This window comes from Neodiprion lecontei, chromosome 1 (assembly GCF_021901455.1).
Source record: "Neodiprion lecontei isolate iyNeoLeco1 chromosome 1, iyNeoLeco1.1, whole genome shotgun sequence".
In the NCBI taxonomy this organism is placed as follows: Eukaryota; Metazoa; Arthropoda; class Insecta; order Hymenoptera; family Diprionidae; genus Neodiprion; species Neodiprion lecontei.
In genome coordinates this window covers 20184837-20208036 of record NC_060260.1, presented here as the reverse complement: position 1 = coordinate 20208036, position 23200 = coordinate 20184837, and the positions used below count along the sequence as shown (strand labels likewise).

The 23200-nt window shown below is 39.6% G+C and overlaps 2 protein-coding genes across 2 annotated transcripts in view; both read right to left on the bottom strand.

Moving 5' to 3' along the window:
- Positions 1-23200, bottom strand: part of LOC107222579 (sodium/hydrogen exchanger 8) — a 54251-nt gene that overhangs the window by 21723 nt on the left and 9328 nt on the right. Inside the window, exon 2 of the mRNA XM_046736751.1 lies at positions 930-1099. Coding sequence (XP_046592707.1) covers positions 930-1099 — 170 coding nt within the window. The remainder of the gene's footprint in view (positions 1-929; positions 1100-23200) is intronic.
- On the bottom strand, positions 10501-13481 carry LOC124293890. The gene is made up of 2 exons (XM_046736768.1): positions 10874-13481; positions 10501-10518 (listed from the first exon to the last, which is right to left on the bottom strand). The coding sequence occupies exon 1, from the start codon at positions 12748-12750 to the stop codon at positions 10876-10878; it is 1875 nt and encodes a 624-aa protein (XP_046592724.1). The 5' UTR covers positions 12751-13481; the 3' UTR covers positions 10501-10518; positions 10874-10875.

The window sequence follows — 23200 nt, the reverse complement described above, 5'->3', positions numbered from 1 at the left end:
TCACCTTGTATCCGAACTTTTAATATCAATTTCGTCGCTTATAGCACATTAAAGACCATACTGTTTGTAGGCAGATGAAGTACAGCTATATCACATAGAGATATTATATTTGCAGGAAGAGTGCAGCTACAGTACAGTACTTTAACTAAGGAACGTACTCGGACGTCCATGCAATGATATATACAGACGATATATCAATTGTTCGTGAGAGTAAATTTGTAGAGTTATATTCGAACATTTTGGTGACTTGAAAAATTAACGATAAATTCGGGAATCTAACAATGTTTCTATAGAATATAGCTGTACTCCATCTGCCTACAAACAGCATAATCTTCAATGTGCTATATGCGACGAACTCGACACTAAAAAAAAAGTTACTAACTTCGACATCGTTGTTTCTTAAAGTAAAAGTTCACACTGTGATTGCCGAAGATTGGAGTCAAATAGACTATTTGTTCGCACTATAAATACATCATTTTTTATTTTGACCAGGTACTACTTTTTAGGTTTCGTGAATACTTTAATCTTATTATTAGTTGTGTAGGACAAATTGTATAAGTAACATATTATTACAGATCCTAAACGGCGTGTAATAGAATACTATTCTCAATAGAGAAGACATAAGTTGCCAAACGATCAAAATGATCTCTTTCGCTGACGGAGGTATACTAATCCTGCTGGCAGTTCATTTGTAGGAGGAAAGAAAATTGCATTCAATTCTTATTGCGAAAACTTGCGAAAAATGAAACGCTCCCAAAATAATTTCAAAAATAAACTTGAGTCTCTGACCACGTATACTGTATAATAAAAGTATTAAAAAATTCCTGAACTAGCTGATTCGTTTCACATGATGTGATCTTTAAATGAACTGCAACCAATATTTCGTTTCTTGTTAACCAAGTTTCGATCATACTGGATCTTGTACGTACCCGATGTCTAAAGCTGAACAAGGCCAAGCCTAAGTATGCAAAGACACATGTCTCAGCAATGAAGGCCAATGTTCGCATCGTTTGTTGCATCGTTATCTGCGTTACAGTTGACAAATTGAAGTGAGTGTAGTGCGACATCACGATCCCATTGAATAAGATGGCCATGATACCTGCAATGCAATGTAATGGAATAACGTTGAAAGAATGTAAAATTCGAAAATTTGGTGATTTTGAAAAATTAACGACGGAGCCAGGAATCGAACCTGGCGTCTAGAGATGCTTTACCGGAGACTTACTCCACTAGACCACCTAGCCGCCCTGACTCTGTTGTCGTTAATTTCTCTCATCACCAGTGAGTTTCGAATTTTGTTTTCATGTGCCCGGGTATGTATATGTTAAGAAATTTTCGTCTCTTCAAGCACCAGTAAGAATATAATGTGTAGGTGAAATGTTTAAATCTGAAATTCTTGCTTCTTGATGGGAAGCCACGTAAGACAAGCAAAGCCGTCTAATGAATGATATGCGGATGTGCAAATCATTTTTTTACGAGAAGAATATGGTTGAAAGAATGTAAAATTCGAAAATTTGGTGATTTTGAAAAATTAACTCTAGACGCCAGGTTCGATTCCTGGTTCCGTCGTCGAAGAGACGAAAATTTCTTGACACATAATGGAATAACCTTTGAATTTTGGAGAATGCAATATTTGATAACGTACTTCAAGTTTTCATTAATAAAACTTGATCAGAAACTCTTAGAAAATACTGAAATTGAGTACTGATAATCATCCAACAAATGATTCAGTGCCTCAGTATTACTATTTCACGTTCCTGCAAAGCGAACCAGTTCACCGTTATCTCTCCAGAATCAAGTGTTGGTGTTAGCTTGTGTTTTTAATTAAAGTTAATCGATCGAAACTTCAAATAGGTGTCCCATACGCGGATACACAAGAGATAGGGTAACCGTAGGTGAATCGAGTCATTTACGTGAAAATGCGGCGTCATTAATTTTAATGCAAATCTAATGTGATTATATCAATGTATCAAATGAATAACATGCTATCTGAAAATGCGACACAAAAAGACGTCATCCCAAACGATAACCAAGAAATACGCTAGTTCCAAACGGGACCGAAGAAAAAACGTTATCATAAATTGTGGACGGAAAATATGCTATCTTGAGATATACATTTATTTTCTTCGAAATTAGGTTGGCAACACTATTGCGGGCTAGATATTGATTAAAAAACTTGCATAATATCCAGTAAAATTTTGAATAAATTGTAACGGTCAGCTAAATACATGAGCTGAACTGACACCTGAGGGTCAAATGCATAGATAACCGCAAAGTCTTTCGAAACGCTTTGAAAATGCCCAAACGATGAGAGACAGAGACGATTGGACAACGGACCGTAGACATATAAGAATAGACCCCGGGTGGCCGCGAATGCACGAGGCACGTATTTGCGTGTCCGTTGAGTTTATTATATCCATGTTGCCACCAAATGTTGTTTAATGTGCTTATGACTTAATGAAATACCAATCAATATGACAAAAAAATGCCTTATATAGGGTGTCAATAAAGTAACGGGACGGCTGAATATTTCCGCAGGTAAGACAATTTCCCAAAATGTTAAGGTCGTTCTTGAAGTGACTTTTTCCAAAGAATTCAATGGTGGCCTTCATTTTGACCTTGGCGATATTCTTCAAGGTTATTTCAAGGTCAACTTTTGTTTTTCGAATAGGAACCCCCTTTATTGACATCGGCAATCGATAGAGCGAGAAATTTTATGTACAGAAATGTAATCAATTCACTGGCCCTCATTGACCTTGAAGATCACTGCAGGGTTCTTTAAACTTAAACATAGTATGGATACTTCGGACAAGAATAGAAGCTTCTTAAATTCTATCGTTAAGACCAAAGTTATGAATTTTAACAAGGCGTATCTAGTGGTGACCTCGATCATGACCTTCAAGGTGATTTCGAGGCTTGAAAAGTTCAAATTTCGAAAATTTTCGCATATCCAGAAATCCGCAGCTTGTGCTAAGTTGTGCTGGGCGAGTACATCAATGTCTCTTTCTAACAAATCGCGATTCGACCAACCCTTGCACTTGTACAATGATTTTCTGACCTGACCAAAGTTCAAATTTCGAAAATTTTCGCAAATCCAGAAATCTGCAACTTGTGCCAAGTTATGCTGGGCGAGTATATCAACTTCTCTGTCTAACAAATCGCGATTCGACCAACCCTCGCACTTGTAACAATGATTTTCCGGCCGAACTGAAACTGGAATTTCGAAAATTTTTTAAATTTCTAAAATCCCCGATTTGTTCTGAGTTGTGCCTTTCAAAATTCCCGAGCCATAGGCCTATGCCCCCCCCCCCCCAATAGCCTACGCGCACGCACGCTGGCTGGCAGTCACGCATTGCGTCCTCACCGGTCACGGCAACCCACGCTAGTCTCTCGCGTCGTGCAATATACTTATGCTTACCGTACTAAGTAACCAATAATAAATACTACTCGTATATGACACACCATATCTGTGCTTCTTTACCACCACCGGTCCCAACAACTGGCGCTGCGGAAATAAATTCGATCGACCTATGTGCGGGAAATCAAACAGAAAAATTGTGTGCGTGAGACAACATGGCGAACACCGAAGAAATCAAGGCTCTCACAGCGGCCGTCACCTCGCTTCTTCAACTACAGCTTCAGAACCAGAACGACGGGGCTAGACCGAATCAACCTAGCACGTCACACTCCGATCTCTTCAATCAGCTCAGTGCTCGTGTCAAAAAATATTCATATGGCTCCGGGGACGAAATCAAACCGTTCTCAAAATGGCTGCTGCGTCATGAATACACCGTCGTCACGGAATCAGCGTCGCTACCTCCAGAAACGCGAACTCGTCTCGTGCTAGACAAGCTCGGCCAAATCGAGTTGGACAGGCTAGTGAATCACGTTGCCCCTGAAAACCCGACAGCCATGCCGCAAGACGGAGTCATCACCACGTTGAAAGACTTATTTCGCGACAAAGTTCCTATAACACGCTGGCGAATCGAGATCCTCAACTATCGATACGGCAAAGCGACCCCTATAACGGAACACATCGATCGTATAAATCGACACGCCTCAGACTTTGATCGCGCGAAACTCACGGAAGACAACCTACGGATTTCACTACTGCTACAATCCTTCTGCTACTCAAGCGAAAACGACGAGTTGAAACGAATAGCTCTCGCGTAGTGGAAAAAAACGCAGATACATCGCTTGAGTACATAGTTGCAGAGTTAGAAGCTGATATGAACGTGTCAACTAGCCTCAAAATGCTGGAAAATCCGGTCGCAAATTCGCCTACCACAGCGATAAACGCCGTTTACGCGAAGTCTAAGGGATAATTCGAGAAAGGTGGTCCGAAGCAAAAACCGGTGCAGCCACCATCGGATCAAAAGTGCAACGGTGGCGGAGGTGATCATCAACGGTCAAAGTGCCCTTTCAATGAAGCTGTGTGTCATCAGTGTTCGCGTAAAGGACACATCGCCAAAGTGTGCCGTTCGAAACAGAAAGACGTAAAACCCAGTGTCAAAAGTGCGAGTCTCGTGACGCAATCACTTACCTCGGTCGGTAAGCGTCGTCGAAAATACGTAGCAGTGACTATCCTCGGTAAAGTCACGAATCTGCAATACGACTCGGGTTCAGACATTACGTTAATCGGTAAAGACGAATGGGAGCAATGCGGCTCTCCAGACCTCGTCGCGAGTGAAATCGTCGAACACGCGAGCGGGGGTGAGTTCAAAATGATCGGCAAGTTCAAGTGTGCGGTACAAGCTCTCGATCGTAAAGCCGAACTGGAAATTCACGTCGCAAACCGTGCGGGAGTAATCTTGTTCGGACTAAACGCGATCGACAGTCTCGACTCTCGACCTATGGTCCGTGCCACTGAGTGAATACGAAAACCCGGAAATCGTATTTCGCGTCCAAAGTTCGGAAACTCCTAAACCCAAGTTCGCGGTACAACCGACTGTACACCCGGTTGTACACTCGGCTAACGGACAATCATCGCACGCGGAGCCGACTCAACATAGCGAAGGCAACCGGTCTGTCGCGACGTGGAAGGTATCATCACCAAACTAAACGGAAATCGCTTTTTCAGCGTACTCGACTTGAGCGATGCTTTCTACCAACTGGAAATCGCTGAAGACCATCGAGAAATAACTACTATTACTACACCCAAGAGACTGTTCAGGTTCAGACGACTACCCTTTGGCATCAAGACAGCACCTGCTATGTTCCAACAAGCCATGGATAGTACGCTGGCAGGATTGCAAGGAGCTCACGCGTACATCGAAGATGTAATTGTCACTGGCTCCAACCGCCAGGAACACGATGTACACTTACGCCAAACTCTCCAACGTCTGGAAGACAGAGGCTGGAAGCTCAGACCTGAAAAGTCCTGTCTTGCAGTAGAGGAAATAAAGTTCCTCGGCTTGATCATAAGCGCTAAAGGTATAGCAGCTGACCCGGAAGCTACTCGCGCTATAGCTAACATGCCCAAGCCTACGAACGTCTCGGAAACGCAAAGCTACCTAGGAAGGGTGAACCACTACGGAAAGTTCATCCCTCACCTACACCAGCTGAAACAACCCCTAGAAGTACTTACCCGAAAGGATCATCCATGGGACTGGAACCAACAGCACGACCTGGCTGTCGAACAAATCAGGAAGGTTATGCTCAGTTCACTCTTTTTGGAGTACTACGGTCCATCGAAAACTAGTCGCCGCAGCAGACGCCTATTCTACGGGACTAGGAGGCGTTTTACTGCAACGAGACGACTCAGGACAAGAACGCGCTGTGTACCACATGGCATAAAGCTTTACGGACACTCAACGAGGCTTTTCACAAATAGAAAAGGAGGCTCTAGCCCTGGTTACGGCAGTCGAGCGTTTTCACAAATTTCTGTGGGGACGAAAATTTATACTGCAAACCAACCACAAACCCCTTGTTGCGATGCTCCAACCTGACGATACGAAGGTCTCAAACTCACTATAGCCGCACGTCTCAAAAGATGGGCGATGAGACTCCTAGGATACGACTTTCGCATCGAACACATCCGAACGCAGGACTTCGGCCAAGCGGACGCGCTATCACGCTTGATAGAAAAATTCCGTTGCGACAACAGCGAAGAACTTCAAGTGGCTAGCATCCGGACTGTAGAAGAAGAGGTCCAGCAAGTCAGAAACCTGTGTATCGACACCTTCGGAAAAAATCTACGAGACAAATTCAGATCAGCAACATTAGAAGATGAAGACCTTGCATCTGTAATGAAAGCTATCGCAAACGGATGGACTTCAAACCCTACGACGGAAGTCATCGAACACTTCAGGAAACGTCAAGACAACCTCAGTACCGTCGACAACACATTGTTGATGGGAGACACAGTAGTCATCCCAAAAACGATGCAACCTGAAATCCTAACGGCCCTACACAAAGGCCACCCAGGTATAAGAAGAATGAAGCAACTCGCCAGAGAATATGTTTATTGGCCTAAAATATCCGAAAACATCGAGCGACTTGTTTAACAATGCGATGCTTGTGCTCTGACACGAAGAATGCCAACCAAGGTACCACTCAGCCTTTGGCCGGAAGCCACACGTTCATTGGAGCGGGTACACGTAGATATTGGTTACCCTCCAGACGGCCAGTATCTATACATCTTCGTGGACGCATACTCCAAGTAAGGTACCACTCAGCCCTTGGCCGGAAGCCACACGTCCATTGGAGCGGGTACACGTAGATATTGGTTACCCTCCAGACGGCAAGTATCTATAAATCTTCGTGGACGCATACTCCAAGTTCCTGGAGGTGGCGATAGCCTCGTCAATAACAGCACCACGCACAGTAGAACTGTGCCACGAAGTCTTCTCAAGATATGGACCCCTAGAAATCCTCATCAGTGATCACGGAACTCAATTTACTTCCGGACTTTTCGCGAATCTCTCCGAAAACCACCAGATCACCCACCTAATGTCACCGGTAAACCACCCTCAATCAAACGGACAAGCCGAACGTGTGGTTGATACTGTAAAAAGAGCCATCGCCAAAGTTGCGACCAACTGGAAGACTCTCTTCGACTTCCTCCACAGCTATCGTTACACGCCATGTGCGGCAGCTCCAGGTGGTAAGTCACCAGTGGAACTCTTGTTCGAACGACAAATGAACACCCCGTTCTCCAAGCTGTTTCCGAAACCGAAGGAAGAGGAAAGCGGGCCAAACAACCTCGAAGAAAAACAAACAAACGTGGAAAAACAGTTTAACCGACATCATGGCGCACGACCACGCCAACTCGCAATCGGCGACCGCGTCGTAGTCCTTACCCAGTTCAAAAAACGGAAACAAGGGAATGTCTCCAAAATCATTTCCAACGTCCGTTACGCCATCCTCTTGGACAGCGGCAAAGAGGTCGAGCGACACATTACCCACATCTGGAAAGATGGTTCCAACGCCTCGAACCCTGACCAAGACGTGGAGGATGATTGGACCCCCACCGAATCTAACGACATCCTGGTTCCAGCGATCAACAACCCGGACGCTGACGAACCGCCAGCTCAGCCTAGGGCCCCTAGCCCTAACCGAGATGCTGGAAACCCGGCAGGAGTAGAAATCCTCCCCTGGAGATCGGTACGCGAACGAGCCCCACCCCGACGACTGGAATCGGACCCGAACGCCAAGTCGTACACCAGGAGGTGGCTCTCTAGAGAAGGGAGATGTTGGGTACTCCACGGTACCGCCAAATGGTGCCGCCGCCCGAGCTACGGGCCTATGCCCCCCCCCCCAATAGCCTACGCGCACGCACGCTGGCAGGCAGTCACGCATGGCGTCCTCACCGGTCACGGTAACCCACGCTACTCTCTCGCGTCGTGCAATATACTTATGCTTACCGTACTAAGTAACCAATAATAAATACTACTCGTATATCACACACCATATGTGCGCTTCTTAACCACCACCGGTCCCAACAGAAATAGAAAAAGACAAGTTCAAATTAATCGGGATAAGGGTTGCATTGCTGTTTGACATGATAAGTATTAACAGTATTAAAACAAAACATGGAATAAAAAAATAAATAAAAAAAAGAGTTACAGAATGGAGGAAACAAAACTGAGAATTTTGTTTCTTGAATTGGAATTCAATTGAAATAAAACAAGGGAAAAAATGAGATGGACAAGGATTGAGGTTCCATTGCTGTTCTAAAGAAAAAAATTAAATTGAAAAAAAAATCGGAAAAAATTATTAATAAAAAAAAAAAATAAAAAATGAAAAAAGAATGAAAGAAAAACCTTTTCGACAACTGACATCTTGACGCGGTAAAAAGGCTTGAGTGGTACTATATCATTTGATCGAGAGTTAGCCAGACGAAGTTCAGTCAATATAATTCGCTGCCGTGAATCTCGATCTTAGGGAAATCGGGATTCACGGCACATACTACCAAAAGTTCAGCACAATTCAGCACAACTTTCATAACTTTACATTGTACAAAGTGCTGGGCTAAGTTAACACACATGTGGTACCGACCTCCGTAAGGCTGCCCCCTCCCCCTCGATCAAAAAAATTTGCAAAAATTATATAATAAAGAGCTATTTATGAGCTCTGTACTGCCGCGAACCGGGATTTTTGAGCCCGTTTCTATTAGGAGAAAATCAATTTTGAATAGTGGGGGGGAGGGGGCAACTTACTGAAAAGCTAACCCCCTGAAGAGAAAAATTTTTTTTTTAATTATTTTCACCACGTGAGAATTTGAAGCTAATTATGAAGACCTGATATACCTTAAAAACAATGTCGAAAGGACAACCCCTATGGATATATCCACGCCCAATCGCGATGAGATGGGTGAAAAAATATATTTATATGATGAGTACTGGCGTGTTGTGTGTATTGTCGTAAAAAAGAATTCGCTGCGATAAGTTTTAAGGGTAGGCAGGGGTTAGTTTGGGAGGAGTAGCTCAAAAATCCAATTATGCATATCCTGTTAGCTCTTAATTCACTGAGAATTTGGCCGTAAAAAAAAAGTGATTCTGTTTTTGTTATTTACTAAGAATTGAAAATCAAAAATTGTCACCGCTGATATTTAAAAGCTCTTATATCATGCAATCAGCACCTAAAGAGCACCCAATTTCTGAATCAACCAATTTTTTTCTACCGCCATTATTTGACGATTTTTCGAAGTGGAAATACATTTTTTAAGATAATAAATTCGAGCACTTCATTTTTGAATAGAGCACCTATTTAGCACCTAAAGAGCACCTAATTCTTGCGTAAAGTAATTTTTTCCACAGCCAATATTCCGCGTTTTTAGACTATGCAGTGCCAGCATGACATTGCGTCAGCAGTGCAGAGTGAAAATTCTTTTTTATCGGTAATAGTATCGAGCACTTAATTTTTGAACAGGGCAACTAATTAGTACCTGAAGAGCACCTGATTATGGTATCGGTAATGATCGATTTTCCAACATGGTTCTGCTAACATTACAGACGCCCTGCTTTTTCGCAGGTAAAATCCTAGCTAGCCGAGAAGCAGAAGACTGACGAGGCTTGTGCCTCAACATGTGCTGTCAAAAAGCAGTCCAAACTTTCATAGAAAAATCACAGAACGTATGATGCCCTTTTACAAAGTAAGTTAACCAAAATTCTGATTATAAGAAACTGTCACAGTTCCAAAGGTCACGTATATAGAATTTCATTTTCGAGATGACTCAACAGTCATGCACTTTCTACAAATTTAAATTCAAAAAAATGTAAAAAATTTCATATATGTACCTACGTCTAGTCCACAGTCTATCTGTTCTAGTACTAACAAGGGGAGTGTCAAACTTGGGAATCACAGATTTCCATCACTTTTATATATATTGTAGGGCAGGGTCCCCTCAATAAATATATAACGCGGCAAGACGCCATTCGTTTTTATTATTGAGAAATTTCAACTCAAAGTTCTATATGTAACTTAAGTAGAAGGAACCTTTTTACCGGTTGCAGCAATAGTTCCGTGGCGTAGCGGTAACGCTCTTGCTTACTGAGGGACCGAACGGCTGTTTAAGTTCCGTTAGAGTTACTTTTTTTTTTTTTTTTTTATAAATTATTTAATACAAAAATAAATAATTAATAATTAATATTTCTATAAATTATTTTTTTATTTTTAAGTTAGGAAAAAATACAAAAAATGATAAAAATAGGATTTGTAATAATTATAATAACAAAGTAATCAATATTATCAAAAATAAAGTCGTTCAGTAAGCAAGAGCGTTACTGCTACGCCACGGAACTATTGCTGCAACCGGTAAAAAGGTTCCTTCTACTTAAGGGGGCTTTCCAGTGTGACAGCCCGAAAAATCGCTGTTTTTCGCGATTTTTTTTTTTAAAGAAAAAATAATCTAATCGGTCTGGTTTTTTTTTTGTATATTAATTGGGTATTGAAGAATACAAAACAATTTTTTAAAGATCGATTTATTTATTAATTAGTATCTATAAAAATGATGAAACAATTGTTGCAGAAAATGCACTTGGATGTGGTGGCCACATTGGGGGTCACAATTTTGATCTGAGACAAAAAACACAAAAAGATTATTGATCGGTATATAATTGGCTTTCGTGCTATGGAAGCTTTTTTCTTTTTTTTTTTTTTTGCAAAAATGGCGCCGGTTTGAACAAAAAGTATGGATTTTAGCATTTTTTTTTGGCAGTTTTTTTTACAAAAAAATAGGAAGATGTCAAAAAAAAAAAAAAAGCTTCCATAGCACGATAAACAATGACGTTAAGAATATTGTGTAAAAAATTCAACTCGATAGCTTTAAAACTCTGCCCTCCAAGTTGGCCACCGTTTTGAAAAATGCTGTTTCGAGAAAAACGCGTTCAAAGTTTCAAGTGAGGAAATTTTAGGTAAATCGTTTACTTACGGTCAATCAGCGATGCCAGGTCCATACAATATCCCTTCTGCTTCTTCGAAAAGATCGTGCTCAATGGATTGTTCAATCCGACGAGCTGTCCTCGCCTCTTTGCTATCCAGGGACGCCCGGCGGTTTGCTTGGGTGATGCGCGTATTCTTGTATTTAGCGGCGAAATCTGCGGCGCTCGGCCCTATCGTGCATCCCATCGTCTCCAAAATTTTTAAAATTGGGTCGTAACCTTCATTGAAGGTGCACACAGCACACTGCGTAGCGATTTCTACTATCTGCTTGCCGCAGAATACGTGCTTTGGGGCTAGTTGCCACACACAGTGATTGAAGCTCTCGTTATTATTTTGAGTGTTCGCGCCCGTACATCGTTCTAAGAGATCCTCCGTTGTTAGATCATCGTAAATCGGTTTTAAAACTTGTTGTACGTCTTCGTCGAGTGCTGGTGGATGGGTGTACTCCTCTCCTGTGGCCTCGGCCTTGCGCCATTCGCACCACGAATCTTCTCCCGGAGGGCAATACTCATGCTGAGGATTTTCATCAGTTGAGCTTTTGTGATGAAATGTAGCCCATATGGCTTTCCTCATATTTTCCACGGAATTGGAATTTCGACGAACTGCCAAGCCATAATATTCCGAGAGATTTGTCAATAATTTTAACGTCAATTGCGCTCTTTTCGGTTCAACAGCAGTGTTTTTTGTTTGATTTTTTTTAGTTTTCGGAGAACTCGAACGAGATCCTTTTTTTTTCGGTTCACTCTCCATTGCCTTGTCTTCGATTTGATTTTTGGCCTTTTTTAGTTGAACTAACCTTTTTCTTGCTTCGTTTCCCCTTTTATATACTCGCTTTTTCACGTGCAAAACGCATTCCTTTTTTTTTACCGTCAAATCGTCACCGTACGGCTTGGCTTCTAATAACATCTTGAATGTTTTTGTATCGCCGTCTCCTATATAGAAACCGTATTTCGCGTTGTGCAATTCTTCTGATCTCTTGAATACTTCGATTATACCGTCGACTTCCATTTTTCCCGCGCTGCCTTCGTGATTGACGTTGCATTCGGATTCATGCGTCTCAGACCACGCCTCGTACTCGGTTGTTCCCTCTTGTCCTTTCCAGAATACACAAGCCTTGCAGAAGCTTGATTTGACAGCAACATCCAAAACTTTGTTGGTATATTTTCCAATCACGGACACGATACCCATGCGCGACGTGAAACCGCGTTTCGACCACGATCCATCACCGGACACCGTCAGAATATCGCCCCGATTTTCTGCTTCCAAAGTTTTTTCCTTCTCTTCGGTACCTGCTTTTTTCACGACGGCCTCGTATATTGATTTCGCTGCAATCTGCAGGATTTTTACGATTCCATAATAGGTGTTATTATTGAAGTTTGCAGTTAAATCCATCAAGGCGATAAAATTTCTAATGCCATTTATGCCGATGCCGACCAATCGCATGACAAAGCAGAAACGACGATTGATTTCATAAGCATTTTTTATCAAAGGACAAGAATCTATCTCGGCCGGATCTGGACACGAACACTGAACACAAATTTTAAAGCCCAATCCGCGAATCGATTTTTTAAAAAACTTCACGTCGCTATTACACTTTTTGCACTTCAACAGTTCCTGAAGAGCGCCGAAAACCAAAAAGAACTCCAAAATCACGTAGCTAAACGTTTGATCGATTCGGACTTCAAACTCTGGACTCTTTTTCAAGATTTTTGCTGCCGAAGTGCTCGCAAACGTTAGATTCGTTTCGATATCGTGTCGATTTGTTCCCTTGAAACCACCGGATCTTTTTCGTCTATTTCGCGGATGTCCGCTTCTCGAGCCTTTTCTATCCTGCCACGCACATTCCTCTTTCGTACATCTATCCATTTTGAATGTCGAAATCGAACTGAACGACGAGCAGGTAGGACGTACATGAACTTGGCTCGCTAATTATCGAAAATATGAAATCGGACTATTGCATAATTTGCCGTCAATTAGCCGGAAATTAGTCACGCCTTATTATTTTGTCGCACCCAATTAAAAAAAAAAAAGCGGATGGCGTGCTAAATTCTAAAGACATCCGGTTTTGTATTTGAAAATTGAGTGCGACAAAAACAAAAATTCGACGACTAATTTGCGGCTTATTTGCGGCAAATTATCAACCTAATCAGAATCACTCATGGTGCTCGCTGTGCGTTATTTTGGTAGTTGGCGGGCTAAATTCTTGAAAAATCAGAACGCCATCCGCTTTTGTTTTTGAAAATTGAGTGCGACAAAAACAAAAGTTCGACGACTAATTTGCGGCTTATTTCTGGCAAATTATCAACCAAGTCAGAATTACGAATGATGCTCGCTGTGCGTTATTTTGGTGGATGGCGCGCTAAGTTTTTGAAAAGTTAGCACGCCATCCGTTTTTTTTTTTTCAAAATTGAGTGCGACAAAAAAATAAATTGCGCGACTAATTTACGACTAATTAACGGCAAATTATGCAATAGTCCGAATTCACATTTTCGACAATTGGCGAGCCAAGTTCATGTACGTGCAGGTAGGAACGAGACAATAGAAATAACAGTCGCACGGGCAGACGGCCGACGCGGCAGCTGTAGCGCTCCGTTGCCTTCTACCAAGAAATACTGTACAGTAACCGAAATAATCTGAATTTCGGCATGAAAATTTCAGGGAATATTCGGAAGAGTGTATACTATTCGATAAAGCAAAAAAAAAAAAATCGATTTTTTGAAAATTTCACACTGGAAAGCTCCCTTAAGTTACATATAGAACTTTGAGTTGAAATTTCTCAATAATAAAAACGAATGGCGTCTTGCCGCTTTATATATTTATTGAGGGGACCCTGCCCTACAATATATATAAAAGTGATGGAAATCTGTGATTCCCAAGTTTGACACTCCCCTTGTAAGATAAATTTCGTTCGTAAGGTGACTGGAAAATTGTAATCAAATGGGCACCGTTACAGTAGCCGTTTAAATATTATGGGAATTAGAATAAACAATACGAGTAACGATTTGGTAAGGTGATCATACTTGTCGATACTATATTTTGTGGTTATTGCCATGTTAAACGTATTTCACCAGTTAACTACAATTTTTCAATTATATAAGGCCTAAACCTTAATTTGCGCAAAGATCAAATAACTGAAAAGATCAAAAAAAAATATATAATAACACATAAACCGGGCACAGGAAAACAAATTCGAACTCACTGGTGATGAGAGAAATTAACGACAACAGAGTCAGGGCGGCTAGGTGGACTAGTGGAGTAAGGCTCCGGTCAAGCATCTCTAGACGCCAGGTTCGATTCCTGGCTCCGTCGTTAGTTTTTCGAAATCACCAATTTTTCGAATTTACATTCTTTCAACAATATTCTTCTCGTAGAAAAATGATTTGCACATCCACATATCACTCATTAGATGGCATTGCTTGTCTTACGTGGCTTCTCATCGGAAGCAAGGATTTAAAAGGGTAAACACAACATCTACACATTATAGTCCTCCTTATACACAGTGCTTGAAGAGAAGAAACTTCCTATTCATCAAATAATTGCATTTGTCATGAGAAAATAAAGTACGGATAACCATCACAAGGAAGTACTCGATCTTTTGGGTGCGGCTATAAGTCTTGTTTGCATTTTGTACGCAGAACTATTTTTTTTGGTTACGCTAAAAGATTAAAATATTTGAAGACAGTAACTACGATTAGTCATTTGTTGAGGTGTAGACTACAATATGCACCATGGTTGACAATAATCAAACGTATCGACTAATTAATTATCTTCACCTGTAACTGTATTGCAGGCCGTAAAACTCGGAGATGAATATTCGTTTTCGAATACTTGCGGTTTTGACAGCATCGTACCCATCGTACCCATCATATTGGCATGTGACTAGTCGGAAGTGGAGAAAAGCATGATTAGTGCGAAGGATGACGTTCCTTTATTTGGCCTGATTTTATTGATCATGCAAAAAGGCTCAAGATCACATGCATACCGCCAAAGGACTTTGATTTTGCAAGATAATTATCGACATGAAATAAAACAGATATTCGAGCGCAGTTATCACGTCGATTGTCGCGTTTATGTATGGGCTATTCCGCGTCAACCGGATCAGTCATCTCTCAGATATTTTTTTAATTTGGCATGTGGATTGTGTAAGGGGAGTTAGATTTTTGTGCCAAAGCGCGAATCTCATAATGCAAAATTCGATTTTTTATTAACAATAACAAATTAGACTCCCATTTTTTTCAAAAATTCATAACTTCGGCAACAAATTAGATACAATTTTTTTTTTTTTTTCAAATTACGCGGAAAGCTCCATAGAATTTAAAAAAAAATACGAAATGGTAAAAAAAAGTTGTTATCAATTGTTTATTTAACAATTAATTTTTCAAAGATTTTTAAAACAGTGACCGACACGATCAAAAAATTTTTTTAAAATTCTGACATGTTCCTTGAACTGTACTACAACCTGTGAATTAATTCCAGAGGGGTGTTTTTCTTCGTTTTCGAGTAAAAAATCATTAAAGGTGTCGATGCGCATGAAATTGCGGCGCGTCGAGTCTCTACGTAATGGCGGGCGGCCGGTTGCCGTCCACCGCTACCCCGCGGCGGCGTCGCGGCGTTATTTTAGAGTCATTTTCACGATGTAGGACATGATTGAAAAATCTGAAAAAAATACTGTACCTTCACAAGGCCTGCTCAAAGCGATAAGTGAAGTTTCAAGAATGTGTTTTTCACCGTTTTTTTATTACAGAGATTCGAAATTTGTTATGACGCATTATGATTCAAACATGAATTACGAACACAGGTCAAGTGTTGTTCCAGGATATGGAATACCTGCACCTGTGCATGCGTCACCTAAATCCTTCACTATCCAGGTAGTCCAGGTAGGGTCACCACCTCGATTCCGCGAAGGGGTCATTTGGCTAAAGTCAGGTACATTGAATTGCACCTGCATTATGTTAGCCCCATTGGTGGAATTCAAGCAATTAGAAGAGTCGTTGGGTGGGTGAAGCACTATATTCCAGGATATGGAATACGTCCACCTGTGCATGCGTCACCTAAATCCTTCATTATCCAGGTAGTCCGGGTCACCACCTCGATTCCGCGAAGGGGTCATTTGGCTAAAGTCAGGTACATTGAAATGCACCTTCATTATGTTAGCCCCATTGGTGGAATTCAACCAATCAGAAGAGTTGTTGGGTGGGTGAAGCACTATTCTGAACGAGTATAAATTTCGAGCATTTCAAAATGCATAACATTCAATCGAATACCAGTGTAGCGATCAGTGCAATACATCGTCTCATTCTTCACACAAGTAATTCATTTCTGAAAGCAATGTCTACAACAGATGTGAAACGGTGCTGTAATCCTTTCCAAAGAGTTGGCCATAATTGGGTGCGAAATTTGGTAAAGCCAGTGACACCAGCATTACGGAAAAAGTTTCCGGACCTAGGAGAATATGTGTGCATGGATTGTCGAATAAAATTGTACAAATGCAACACAATTACTCCATCTGATAAAAACGAGGTAAGTGATATGAATCATAATTATGCGAGTGGTGACGATCTTGTTTCACCTTCACCAATTAGTGAACAGAGCAGTGTGGAAATGTTTCTTGAGAATGATATCGGGCAAGAATTGTTGTGTGATGTGAAAGAATTGTTTATCAACGCGAAGTGTGTCGCGGACAAAATTAAATATCTCACAATGACTCCTCGTAGTTGGTCCATCAGAGAATTGGAGTTACAATTTGATTGTTCATATAGAATGGCTCGTAAAGCTAAAATATTGCAAAGTGAGCGTGGATTTGGATCCTCCCCAGATCCAAGACCATCTCGCACTCTTTGTGATGATGTTGTCTCTCATGTAGTGGAATTTTACTGTTCTGATGAAATAAGTCGGATCATGCCTGGTCAGAAAGATTTTGTCACTCTTCGCGATGTGGATGGTTCAAAACATCAAGTCCAAAAACGACTTGTTTTGTGTGATCTGAAGGAAGCTTACGCCGCGTTCAAGCAACAGCATCCGAATGATAAAATTGGATTTACAAAATTCGCGGAACTCCGCCCAAAGCAGTGTATTTTAGCTGGACCAACAGGAACACATACAGTTTGTGTTTGCAAAATTCACCAGAATGTGAAACTTATGTTGGTGGCGGTTAGCTCAATTTGTCAGACATTCAAAAGAACGTACCACGATTTGATAAAACAGATATCGTGTGACTCTCCAAATCCTTTGTGCTATCTCGGTGATTGTAGTAGTTGTCCAAGTTTTGATATGGTTACACACGAAATGGAAAGTTTATTCGACGATAATTTCGTAGAAAGTATTAGCTACAAACGGTGGACTCATACGGATCGATCTGTTTTAGAAACGATCACGCAAGAAACGGAAACGTTCCTCGAGACGCTAAAGGAACAGACGATAGCCCTCAAGAAACATGATTTCATTGCTAAACAGCAAAGTGCATATTTGAAAGACAGAAAACATCGTCTACAACCAGGGGAGTTCTTAGTTTTGGGTGACTTTGCTGAAAACTATGCATTTGTTGTTCAAGATGAAATTCAAAGCTTCCACTGGAATAACAATCAAGCTACCATCCATCCTTTTGTTGTGTATTATGTTGAAAATGAGGACTTAAAGCATAAAAGCTTCGTTATCATATCAGAAAATCTACAACATAATACAGTCGCGGTCCATCTGTTTCAGAAGAAACTAATCGGTAAGCTTTTTGAGTTCTTCGGTAGTGAAGTTATCAAGAAAATGATTTATTTTACTGACGGTGCTAGTGCACAATATAAAAATAAAAGCAACTTCATTAATTTGACTCATCATTTTGACGACTTCAATGTCGAGGCTGAATGGCATTTCTTTGCAACGTCACATGGAAAAAGTCCATGTGATGGCATTGGTGGAACTGTGAAAAGATTTGCTGCACGTGCAAGCCTACAGCGGCCCAATGAAAATCTTATTTTGACTCCAAGGCAATTATTCGAATGGAGTGTGAGTGCATTAAAAAATATCGCATTTGACTTCTGCAGCAACAGCGAACACGAAGAACATGAAAAATTATTGAAGCCGCGATTGAACCAAGCAATAACGGTTGAAGGCACTCGACGATTCCATTCATTTTTACCTCTATCTATAAAAACTGTAGAATGTAGGGTTTACTCTTCCTCTGATGAGTCATTTACCCGTAAATCTATGCGCTAAGATAGCCATGTAAGTTATGACGAAAACCTTTGCTCACATTTCTAAGTTTAATGCCCAGTTTGATCAAAGATTAATAGATTGTATCCATAGAATAAGCGATTTATTTGTATGAAATATATAATTGTAAGTGCGTTCATTTCGCAGCTTCCACATATCTTCGGGGGTGATTATAAGTACTAAAATAAGTAGCAAGTTATGTAATTATTATCATTTATGTGCACTCTCATGGTGCGTAACTGTTATTTTGAATCTCTGTAATAAAAAAACGGTGAAAAACACATTCTTGAAACTTCACTTATCGCTTTGAGCAGGCCTTGTGAAGGTACAGTATTTTTTTCAGATTTTTCAATCATGTCCTACATCGTGAAAATGACTCTAAAATAACGCCGCGACGCCGCCGCGGGGTAGCGGTGGACGGCAACCGGCCGCCCGCCATTACGTAGAGACTCGACGCGCCGCAATTTCATGCGCATCGACACCTTTAATGATTTTTTACTCGAAAACGAAGAAAAACACCCCTCTGGAATTAATTCACAGGTTGTAGTACAGTTCAAGGAACATGTCAGAATTTTAAAAAAATTTTTTGATCGTGTCGGTCACTGTTTTAAAAATCTTTGAAAAATTAATTGTTAAATAAACAATTGATAACAACTTTTTTTTACCATTTCGTATTTTTTTTTAAATTCTATGGAGCTTTCCGCGTAATTTGAAAAAAAAAAAAAAATTGTATCTAATTTGTTGCCGAAGTTATGAATTTTTGAAAAAAATGGGAGTCTAATTTGTTATTGTTAATAAAAAATCGAATTTTGCATTATGAGATTCGCGCTTTGGCACAAAAATCTAACTCCCCTTACACAATCCACATGCCAAATTAAAAAAATATCTGAGAGATGACTGATCCGGTTGACGCGGAATAGCCCATACTCCTGCCGGGTACAGGGTATGCATGCTGTATAATAAATACATATAGCAGCATTTATTGTATCGATACAACGTACCCAAACAGCAATCTAACCATCAACTTTTAGTGTTTTGATTTTAAAGTTTTCTTGTACTTCTAGCATTGATACGTGTATTTTTATGTACTATTAAACAATCATCAAGTGATTAAAGTTAAAATAATCCGAACGATTACAGATATATGTTTGTTTCTCTTATCATTTTGGAAAATGCGTTCATTTACCCTCTTTTTCTATTCGACATATATCATAATTATCGTTCGTAAGGAGTAAACTCCAGTCGTGCATCGGAGCTGACACACACACTTTTTTTTTATATTTTAATCGATTGTACTCGGTGTGTACCTGATGAAAAGGTTACAAATTGGGTGTGACAAGAATAAATAAAACATAATAAAATAAAAATAAAAGAAAAATACAAATAATAAAATTTGGCAGTCAAATTGGTAAGTATGTAAATAAAAGTGTATAATATAAGATTGTATAAATGTAAAAACCTGTTGCAGTGTACATATTTTGTATACTATAAAAGACAATAATTATATTCTATAAATGATTGTTAGTAGACTGGCATCTTCAACAATTCTAAGAATTCATAAATAAGATGCTCTTCAAAATAGCGGGAACGTAAATCTGTAGATGATTTAAATTAGATCCTTAAATTTCGTTTGTACCTTTAAGGGGTTATATACAGTTAGAAGGCCGAAAAAAAGCGAATTTTCCAGAATTTTTTCTGAGAAAACTTATAAATTTATTGATCTAAAAATTTGTACACATACTATGGTATCTTTTAACTGTATTTTAAGACTTAGTATTAGTAAAAATATTTATTTGGAAAGGAGCTACAGCTGAACTCCGGGAGCTCCTCTCAAAAAAGACGTTTTGCGGTAACCACTATATCTTTGAACTGGATCCTCTGAAATTAAAAAACCAAACAGATTTCGTTGAAGTAAGTTAAATCTAGTAATTAATCGAAGGAATAAGCAAAATAAATTTTTTTGTCAAAATGGCGGTTTCTCAAAAAAAAAAAAAAAAATCGATTTTTGACCAAAATTTCGGCCTTAAATTGTTTATAAAAAAAATATTTATCGTTGAGAAAAAATCTTCGATTAATTACTAAAAAATATATTTAAGAAGCTCGTGCTAACATTTGAGACTAATCGGTTTAGCCGTTTTCGAGTAATGTTGGTCACCGACTTTGTAAACACCATTTTGAGAAAAACGCGTTTAAAGTTTGAAATGCACTTTACATAGGATAAAATTTTTTTTTTTCAACTTACATGGAGTCGTCTATTCCAGGACCATGTAATACACCCTCCGCCGCTTCGGCAGCTTCTAATAACTCGAGCTGATATTGTCTGCGGGCCATTTTTCCATCTCGGGTGCTCTCACGCGCTACTGAGATCGGAAATGTTCACGCGCTGCTCATCTTCTTTTTCGGCATATGAATACGCATTGGGCCCAAGTTTAATTCCTATTGCCTTCATATAATACAATAGTGATGCCATTCATTCATTAAATATGCCGGCAGCTATTTATGCAGCGATTTCCACAGTTTTCGAAACGGCCGGAACAATTTTGGGAGAGATTTTCCAAATCAGGTGATTATAGCTTGCGTTGTTGTTTTGGTTAAAACCACCTACACATCTTTCCAATAAATTCTCACTGCTGAGATCTGTATAAATCGGAAGTATAGCCTCAGCAACATCTTCTGGTAATGGCTCACAATCATGTTCGAAATTGGATAATTGATTGGCAGCTGCAGCCCTCTGCCAGCTGCACCATGAGTCTGGTCTGTCCGGGCACTTATCGTGTTGAGGTTTTTCGTCAGTTGAACAATAATGACAATATGTGGCCCAGATAGCATTATACATTTTTTCAACGGAATCACAATTTCTCCTTATTGCTAAGCCATAATAAACTGTCAACTTATCGATCATCTTTCCAGTAAGTTTGCCTTTTCCACCGAGAGTTTTTTTTTTGTATTTTTTTTCCTTTTTGTTTTCAACTGTTTCAACATTTTTTTTGACACAATCTCGGAGTCGCGTGCCCATTCGTTTTTGTACGTGTCCAATACATTCTTTTTTCACAACTTCTTGATCACCGTAAGGTGCAGCATTTAAAATTCCCGAGTACGTTTTGGAGTCACCGTCTCCGATGTCATTTTTGTACATGACTCCAAGTTTTTCCAATGAACGTTGGAACATTTCGACGACTGAGTCTACTTCCATTTTACCAGAAGAACCAGAATGATTTGCAGTGCAAGTATTTTTATGTTCTGCATACCATTCATTATATTCTTCGGTATCGAGCTTCTTCCTCTAAGTTTCACACAGTTTGTAGTAGGCACTTTTTACAAAAATATCAATGATTTTACCAGAATAGTATCCGATCAATGATGTCACACTGTACAAGGAAGTAAACCCTCGCTTTTTCCATGTGCCATCGCCAGATACAGTTAATTCTGTCGAATGTTCATCACCTTGATGTTCGGAAGTCAAATTTTTTTCTTCAGTACAAACCTGTTGAAAAAGTTTTTCGGTGGCTGTTTTTACACTGGAGTGAATATTATTCGTTATTAAATCGTAAGTGGGCTGTGATATAAAAGCTCGCATGTCCATTAATCCACAAAATTTTGCTGCACCTTTTAACCTTAATCCGAGGACTCTCATGACAAATAAAAGTCGACGATTTATTTCATAAGAGTGCGCGACAAAAAGGACTAGAATTTATGTTACTGCACACTTATCACACAGCAAAAAAATTTTAAAACCAAGTCATCGTTCAGAAGCAGTTTGAAACTTAACATTTCCGTCACAGATCTTACATTTCACATATTCAGAAATTGCTGCAAACACTGTTGTAAAATTTAAAATGCGATACTCAACAGACGGATCACGCGGAACTGAGATTTCCTCTTGTTCTTTAAATTTTGTCGCCGAGGTACTGAAACTACTTTCATCCGTTTCAGTTGTTTTTGGATTAAAAACATTTTTGCGCTTTTTTGTTCTCGACTTACGTATATTAAGAGATTTTCTCATTTCTCTAGAAGACTTCATTTTCACGAAAAAATTACAGAAAAATATATGAACGAACTCACAAGTTTACTGCTTGGCTTAGCTGCTTATACTGACTACCACTCTTAAATATTTTCCAGTTTAGGGAGAGAAAAATAAAAATTTACTTTTCAGGTATTAAAAAAACAAGAACACACTGTTGCTTTATGCATCTAAATACCTTAGAAGGGAACATTTACAATAGGCAGGTGCATAAAAGGGACAGCGTTCCAGGTAAGCGCTTCCGCTCCGGCCTTATACTTTCAAGCACTCTGAAACGCCTTTTCAAATTTGCGTGTAACTTCGAAAATATTCACCGGAATGATATGAAATTTTCTGTGTGTATTCTTAAATATATGTATATTAAGAAAATAAAATAAAAAAAAATCGATTTTTTGAAAATTCTAACTGTATATAACCCCTTAGGGGGAAAAAAATATAAGGGGAAGAAAAATTGGTCCGCAACTCATGTTGAGTTAAATATTTTGCGTTGATGCTATTGTAAAAAGCATCTTTTGTACTCGTTGGTACCGATGTTATTTTGAAAAAAAAAAAAATCGATTTTTTTAGATTTTTTTTCCTCAGTTTCCCTAATTTATTTAAATTTTTTTTTCCTCAATTTATTTCCTTAATAAATAAATAGATAGATATAATCGTTGGTACAAATGGGTACACACGATTTTTCGGAGGTACAAACGATATAAAATCGGTACCAATGGGTACAAACGATTTCTTGGTAGTACAATGAGGTACAAACGATATAATCGTCCGTACCTATGGGTACAAACGATTTCTTGATAGTACAATGAGGTACAAACGATATAATCGTCGGTACCAATGGGTACAAACGATTTCTCGGTGGTACAATGAGGTATAAACGATATAATCGTTGGTACAAACGGGTACAAACGATGCTTTTTACAATAGCATTAACGCAAAATATTTAGCTCAACATGAGTTGCGGACCAATTTTTCTTCCTCTTATATTTTTTCCCCCTTAAGGTACAAACGAAATTTAACGTGGTACAATCAGGTACACACTTAGTACCGAGGGGCTGCACACTTAGGAAATCATTGAACCATTTTCCAAAAAAT